This window comes from Vicia villosa, linkage group LG4, assembly GCF_029867415.1.
Source record: "Vicia villosa cultivar HV-30 ecotype Madison, WI linkage group LG4, Vvil1.0, whole genome shotgun sequence".
NCBI classification, from domain to species: Eukaryota; Viridiplantae; Streptophyta; class Magnoliopsida; order Fabales; family Fabaceae; genus Vicia; species Vicia villosa.
The window spans coordinates 179509397-179518215 of NC_081183.1; the positions used below are offsets into that span (position 1 = coordinate 179509397).

An 8819-nucleotide genomic window follows, 5' to 3' on the forward strand; every position below is an offset into this window, starting at 1 on the left:
CACAAATCACATATTCAGAATACCTAAAATCCCTCTTGCATTCTTCACATAGACATGTAAAGTACCCCTCATTGTATAATAGATGTCTAAACACATATACATCCCATCATTTGAAAATCTTAGCAATATAAAACTCCAATCCAACTTTAGTAGTGCTAACTATTTCTTTATGGAGAGTCTTGGAAAGTTTAGAAATATGCAAAGGAAAGTTGTGAGAAATAAGAATTGGGATAGATCTTACTATTGTTTTCAAGAGGCTGTAGTTAATAACAGACAAAATTGTAATGATGTACATGCTGATGCTAGTGCTCAAACTTCTCATGGAACAAAAATACAAAGCTTATGTTCTTTCTAATCATCTTCATTACTACAAGTACTCCTCTTAAAAATCATGATACCTTTTGTCTATGAATCTATGCTGATTTAAATATAGTTATATCATACGGTTATAATTCATCCACTTTATCCACAAAATTACCAAACCCCCACTTCAAAAATCACTTCCAACGTGCTTCACCACCAAACCCATTCATTTCCATGTGACCATGCCTCACAATCACTACAAAAAACAAGCAACCTTCCATTCTCAACAATAAAATATCCAACAACCTCAAAATCCTCAAACCCACCGTAAACCACCACAACACAATGACTTCACCAACAACAACCACCTTAATCCTCGCTGTTCTATTATTCCTCTTCACACCAACATCAACATCATCAAACTCAAACCACCATTGCGGTCCCACAAAAAACCGGGACCCACAAAACCTCCAACCCAACAAAATCACAGTCCTCATAAACGGTTTCTCCGAAACCCGAATCCCCATCCTCCAATCACTAGCCGCCACGTACTCACTCTCCCCACTAGTATCCTCCGTGCTCGTCCTCTGGGGAAACCCATCTACACCGCCACGTGTCATTAACCAATTGGCTCTCAACCTCTCGCTCTCTTCCGATTCTATTTCGTTACACCGAAACCCTTCTAGTAGTTTAAACGATCGTTTCCTTCCTCGTTTAAACGACATAACAACCGATGCCGTTTTGGTTTGTGACGACGATGTCGAGGTAGATGAACCGTCGTTTGAGTTTGCGTTTCGGGTTTGGTTAACGAACCGGGAGCGTATTGTTGGGGTTTTCGCCAGGTCGCATGACGTGGACATGAACCGGAAGGAGTGGGTTTACACGGTTCACCCGGACCGGTTTTCCATTGTGCTCACCAAGTTCATGTTGCTCAAAAGCGAGTACTTGTTCAGGTATAGCTGCGAGGGTGGGCCACGCATGGTTCGAATGAGGAAGATTGTTGACTCGGTTCGAAATTGTGAGGATATACTGATGAACTTTGTGGTGGCTGATGCAACCAATGTGGGTCCCATTTTGGTTGGGGTGAAAAGAGTGAGGGATTATGGTGATGCGAGAAATGATGAGGGAAGGTTTAGTTTGGGGTTGAGTGGAAGGAAAGGGGTGCATAGGAAAAATAGAGGGTGGTGTATAAGTGAGTTTCATAGGGCTATGGGGAGAATGCCTTTGAGGTATAGTTATGGTAAGGTTGTTGATTCTATTGGGGAACAAGGGTTGTGCCGCAAAGGTGGTAAATTGGTGTTTTGTGATCAATGATACTACATGTGTGGCCTTGGATTTCCTTTGTTGTAGTTTTGTTTATATCCTTTGTGTTTTTCTTTTCTTCAAAATTTTGGTAAGAAGTGAGACATTGTAGATTTGAATGTCTTTCTATGTGTTTGGTTTTGCAGTAAAATAATTTTTTTAGAATTGATTATGGTTAGAAGTGAGTTACATGTGAATGGGTTCATGTTTGAACATATTTATGTATAAGTGGATTAAATATCATGTTTCACTATAAATATCATGTTTAAATTCAAAAGTTACACATCTACAATATAAGAAAGTTTTATGTTCTGCCAATTACAATTTTACCCTGCTGCTCATATAGCTAGCCACGTGGATGGTCTAAGCTTTTTTCAATTCCTTTTCTTCATTTGGTTGCAAAGTTGATGGATTTTAAAAAATAAACAATATTATATCATTTAACTTTCTGATAGAATCACCTCAAATCTTTTACTGAATCACTTTTATGCTCCCACAACTTTTTCCACTTTTCATGCCCCAATCACTTCTCCTACACGTTCTCTCTCTTCCCCTTCTTCTTTCTTCTCTGTTCCTCTACTTTTCTCTTCCTCTCTTCTTTCTCTCTCTTATGCTTCCTCTCTCTTATTCTTCTTCTTTCTTTTCTCTTCTTTTTCTTCAACAAAAATGATAATTTTATCCTTCTTTACTTAGATCTACGAAACACAGATGATTATGTTGTTGATTATATTTGTTGTTGTTATTGCAGGTTTCAATAAAATGCGGATCTCCTTTTCACTTTTGATTTTTGTTCAGATTCTCCTTTTATTTGCTCCTATTTTATTTGTATGGTGTTACTTGTTGTTGTTGTTGTTGTGAGAGTTATTTGTGTCAATAATGTGCTTTCAAAATATAGAATGCACCTTGCCTGCATCGTGTTCGATGAAAGTCCCAAATAAATCTCTTTGTTATTTTTTCTATTTCAGATTTTGTGTGAATTTAATTTGTTGCTCTTATTTTGCAGTAAGTATGTATGAGATTTGAAGAGATCTACCAATTTTTTACCTTCAGATCTATTAGGTGAAAGGAAACAGAGAAATATCTTAAGGTGAATTTTAATTTTTTTACATGTCTGATTTTTATTTTAGTTTCTTTTAAAGTTTTTGAATATTATGTGATTTTACACCTTTTTATCTCATTTTATAAAAAAAAAAGATTGAGCTTTTACTATTTTTGTTCCATCAATCGTGTAAAAATTAAAATTTTAAGTTGTTTGTTTCTTTTCATTAATATTTTTTATTATTTTTTCAGAAACAACTTTGTGCAACATCTATTTCATTATTGTTGAGAAAATAATTTATGCTTTTGGAACTATTTTTTTTTATCAGTTTTTTCATTAGGTTTCATGTTTTTAAAATCATGTTCATGGGGTTTTTTATTTTTCTGACAGGTTTTTTGTGGAATGGAGAAAAAAGAAGATTTTGTTGGGGACTAAAGCTTTGGCAGCTTAAATTGATTTTCAAATTGATTAGAAAATTTGGTCTGTATTTAATTTTAACAGTGTTAATTTTGTAAGCGTTTAAGAAGAAATTCATTGTGGTTTAACACATGATTGATGTTCTACAAAAATTTGATAATTATAGTAGTCAGTAATAATTATTTATTATTATTATTATAGGTATAAAAGATGATTTAATGTATTTTGTTGAAATATATAATGCTGAGATTCGTTACTATTTTAGTCAAAAACATCCCAACTAATTGAATGCGGATGAAGATTGTTGAAAGATTGATTATGATGGTACGATTTTAGGGTTTTTCTGAGTAAAATATGATAGTGTTCATAAAGGATGAAGAATATGAAAGGAGAATGGAGGAAATTCTGAAACGTGAAATTTGAGAGAGAGAGAGAGAGAGAGAGAGAGAGAGAGAGAGAGAGAGAGAGAGAGAGAGAGAGAGAGAGAGAGAGAGAGAGAGAGAGAATTGAAAATTAAATTTGAGGAGAAAATCTGATAAAACCAATGAGTGCAAGACACGTCGTGAGTAGAGAAGATAATGTTGGGAGATACTTGGTGAAGAAAACCATGGAAAAAAAGGATGTAAACAACACTTTGAGAAAATTGGAGATTGGAGAATATTGACTATTAATAAAGATGCCATATATATTTGATATCATTATTTAAAATATTATTTAAAATAAATGATGTTAAATGAATAATATAATAATAAAAATATTATATGAAAATTTGTTATATCAAAATTTATAGTAATATCAATATATTTGATATTATAAAAATATTTTATAATATGAATTATCATTATTAAATTAAATGCTATATAATCAAGATGAGATGTTAATATGGAGAATATTGACTATTAATAAAGATGTCATATATAATCAACAATATTAAATTTTAAAAAAGAATGATGACTTTCAATAATGGTTTCAATAATAATTATTAATGAATATATAATTGATGCAAATACAAAAAATTGCACGAAAAGTTATATCTTAGTTTTATTATGATTTTAATTATTTATATTAATAATTTAGTTTCTCTTTCTCATTTTAAAATTATATTTTAATTTAGTTTAATAGTTACAATTATTAAATTTATTTAGACATATGATTCCATGGCCATTTCAAATATGAGTCTCACTAACATAATTATTTATTTATTTTATTCGGTCATCTACCTATACCAGTACTCCCATCCAACTTATTTCAATGTGTACAATCACCCTAGGTACACCTAGGTACCTGGATAGATGTGACTGCACCTGCTGAGATTTTTCAAATAACTTTAAACTTCCCTGCAATACCAGTACTCCCATCCACCTATACCAGGACTCCCATCCAAATATCTTTAAAACTTAGTTTAGTTTCCATGTATGCCCAAACTGAGTTTAACTTAAACTAATCTAATCATTAAGGGCACATTAGTCTTTGTGTTAAATAATGAAACATGGTTGATTGTAATTCAAATTTTGCTGACATGGCATCACTACAAAAATCTGCACGATTTATTTACCCAACTACACAATTATCCCTCTAAACTTTAATTATATTTATTATCACGATAAAAATCCATCAACATTAAAACTAGCTGTGAAATATGAGCAGCCAACAGATACATTGATACTGCAAACACGTTTCACGATTTTCAACCCAAAGCATCATTTCCCAAGATTACAACGTTTGATTTACTGTTGAAGGATATTAAGATGGATGCATACATTCCAAATTCTAAATTTGTTGTTCATCCAAACATCAGTCTTTGTGGCTTACATGGTTGAAACAAGGATCACGGTGGCTGCTGTTGGAGGGGATCTGTCGCGGTTTGATCCAAATATGAAGGGTGGCGCGATTTGGTAGAAGCTCTTGGTGGCGTCGAAGTTTATGAGAGGTGCAGTTGGGATTTAATCTGCGGCGGTGATTCTGACTGAGAACATGATGCAGATCTGGAAAAGAAGATACTTTTAAGGGATATTTTGTTTCTGTCGGTGTCAGAGCTACTCCTTAACCCTCCAAATCCCAGGTTTGTTTTCATCATCTATTTCCTAGCATTTTCTAATTGAAGGGTTGACTTTCAATTGGATGTGCAGTATATTTATCCTCATGCAGCTATTGATTCCAGTATTGGCTTGAACCCAACCCGTCAATTGGAGCTTTCAACTGCAATTGGAAGCAAAGATATATCTATGGGTGCTGAAGTTGTTTATCTGCTTTGATAGAGTGTTATGTTTCATATAACATTACCCTTAACTCACTGTTTTTATAGGTTGATAAAAGAGAGACCTTGAAGGCGTCGTACATTCATTATGTCTTTGCAACGAGTTTAACACGGGTTTTTTCTTTTTCGTGTTTTTGTTTTTGTTACAGAGAGAAACAATTGTTTTTGAAATTTATTGTTTTGTTAGTCTGTCCACAAAGTGTTCGTTGAATTGTATGAACCAAAGGTGAACTTCAGATTACTTTGTTGTTTTTGGTGTGTTAGCTCACTGATGTTTTGTTGAGTGACTCTATGAAGAGGTTTAGGAAATCCCAGTGTCCTATTGTTGAGAGGCTGACAAACTCACTCATAATGCACAGGAGGAACAATGAGAAGAAGCTCATGTTGGTATCATCAAGCATGCTATGGAGATTATCAATTTTCTCACTGATCAGAACCCAATTTAGGTCATTGTTGATGTTGTCGTCAACAGGTATGCTTCAGCTGTTGTTATCTTTTGATTAGTTGTTGTAAAAAGGTTTTGTTTTTTTGTTCTTAAATCTGAATAAATCGATTTTTCTCTCACTTAATTTTAATTTGTATGTTCAGGAAAAAGATTGAAGATATCTCGGAGGAAAGGCGTCATCGACTATTGCTACTAATAGAACATAGGTCTTATCCTCACTCCAAGTTTTATACGCCCATAATATTCTAAAATGTAGTTGGTATTCTGTGATGACTTTTTTGAAATTTGGGTATATTGACATGAGAGATTTGTGTAGACTTATATCAAAAGACAAAGCAATTGAAAACAAATTATGTTACTTTTCTATTTGTTGTTACTGTTAGGTGATAAATTTGATGCTACTTCGCTTTCCCCGTGATTTGCATATATATTGTGGTTCAACATGATTTGATGCTACTATTATTAATTTATACTTGACAGATTGTTGAGGATGCAAAAAGTGTTGGTATATAGTTTTCTGACAATAAAAGAATACAGTGGCAGTATGGCACGACTATATCGTTATTTGGATATGTAGTTGCAGTAATACAATTTTGCAATTTTACATGGCTTAATATGATTTAAGAAAAATATTTTTAATGTTTGTGGTTAATTGAAATATTTTCTGCTGAAACAGGACTGCATGATTGTTCTTCATTATCTGGTCTATTGAGGAAGATGAAGTAGATGAGATAGATGATTGTTCCACAATGAAGAAGTTGTGAGTTGTTTGGTCTATTAAGCTGCATCAACAGTTCATGGTTGTTGTGAATCAAGTGGGATTAGATAACATGTGTCTCTTAGTTATGTTATGTCCTTGCAAAAACATTCCCTTATAGTTTTCTCTAAATTGGTTGTTACCTCTACATGTTTTTCCATTTGATATTGATATACAAAGGCTATTCCTAAAAATATTATCTCTACAGAATAATCATTTCTCTTTAATTTTCTTTTTTAAATTTTAGCAGCTATATTTTAGTGATTATAAGAATGAGAAATATAGTTTAGATATAGTTTAGGTGATAGAAACTGAGCATGCCGGTAGAAGTAGAGGGAATCAAATTGAAGATATTAAATTCCAGTAGAATAAAAGGTTGAGAGAGAGCAAATCAGGTATATATGATTGATTCTCTTCAATTATTTGAAAGGCTAAATTACCTCTAGGGTCCTTTAAGTTATTTAATTGTAACGATTTGGTCCTTTATCTTATTTTTACAACAAATAAGTCCTTTAAGTTACCAAACGTCTTCAGCGTTGCCCTTCCTCACAGATTCCGTTCCAAAAAGGATGATGTGTCACTAACGTTGCTGAGGTGTCCGTTAACGTTGCTGAAGTGGCACTAACGCTGCTGACATGGAATTTTTATTTAATTATTTTAAAAATTGCTGACATGGAATATTTTTATTTAATTATTTTAAAGATTTATTTAAAATAGTTAAAATGAAACTTTTGGGCCTTTAGCCCATCCATTGCAAAGCTACTTCATTCTAGTCCAGAATTTATTTATTCATCTAGTTTGTTTAATCAATATATACACCTAATTTTTCTATATACAAAACAATGTGGGACTAAATGGAAACTGATTTTCCCCCTCCATGAATAATTATGCATCAGCTAATTGCCATGCTCTTTCTTTCCAACAACAACACCCTTACAATACCAACAACATGCAGTTACAACATTGGATTCTGGTTTGTTTGTTCCTCATGATTGTAGGATTGGAGTTTGCATGACTTGCTCTGCTCGTCTTATCAGTGGTTTAGTAGTTGATTAGAGTGATTGTAAGCTTCATAGCACTTGATTCAAATCAAAATAGATATTATAGTACAATTTACTATATGTGGATACACGGTCATTCATCTCATACAAAATTTATCAAATACTAAACCTTATTCACGTTCCACAATGGTGGAATCTAAAATGGTACAAGTTGGAAATTGCAAAATGTACTTTAAAATCTTACCCTTCTAGTAGTATTAGATAACAAAATCCATTTATCATTCCATGTTTAATAATGCAAATAGTTCATTCCCTCAGATACATCATTATATAACCATGGGCTAATACAATATACAATTTCCACTGAACAAGAATGGCCCTGACTAGTTAAAATGTAAGCTGAAAGACTTCTTCTTGTTTCACTGTTTCTTCTTTAACTTCACATTAATGTGGGACTAAATGAAATATGTGGTATCAAAATTGATACAGGCTTTTGAACCAAAAGTAAATGAAACTGGGAACGAGGTAGAGGTAAGTGTTTCAACTGATGTTCAGTCACAATCAAACTCACTCATTATGTTAACTGAAGAGCAAGTAGGAAACTTGAGAAAATTGCTATCAAAGTGGAAGCTGGATGTTCAAAGCGCAGATTCGTTGTTCAAGGGGGAACGAGATGGTAGGAAAATTGGGGATGCAAAGTATGGTGATCTTGAGGACCAATTTGAAGGATTGAAGCAACATTGTTCAGATTTGGAAGCATCTAATATCGAACTTGCAGTTCAATATGAAACAGTTAAATAACTTCTGGGCGACGTTCAAGAAAAGAAATGTCATCTTGAGGAAATCTGTGAAGCTCTAAAGCAAGAAGATATTCACCTCAAAGCCAAAAATAATGAACTCTATGACAAGCTTGTATATTGATGAGATTGTTAAGTTAGTTGTGAAGCTGAATGAATCATGATAGTGTGCATATCAGTCATTGGTTAGATGCTTCTGTTAGTGCTGCCACTGAGTATTACACTCGCTAGCTTCACTCTCCATACAATTTCCCTCTTCCCACTGTTGAATCTCTCTCACTTTTCCGAGGTAATTGTTCTACTTTTTAAGGTAATTATACCGTTGAGCAATGAGGGCAATCTAGGAATCACTTTTAGATGGAAAATTAAAATGTAAAATTAATTTTCTTTCGGCACTTTTCCTACCGTGGCTAGTCATGGTGAAATTCTTGAGCTTTCCATCCAATTAGCTATGAGTTCCTTGGAAATAGTGTATTCACACTTTTACCAATATGTTGATAG

At 33.3% G+C, this 8819-nt stretch overlaps 1 protein-coding gene across 1 annotated transcript; it reads left to right on the forward strand.

Moving 5' to 3' along the window:
- Window positions 1-385: 385 nt before the first annotated feature.
- LOC131600433 (glycosyltransferase family protein 64 C3) lies at window positions 386-1932 on the forward strand. The gene has a single exon (XM_058872595.1). The coding sequence runs from the start codon at window positions 649-651 to the stop codon at window positions 1615-1617; it is 969 nt and encodes a 322-aa protein (XP_058728578.1). The 5' UTR covers window positions 386-648; the 3' UTR covers window positions 1618-1932.
- Window positions 1933-8819: the final 6887 nt, after the last annotated feature.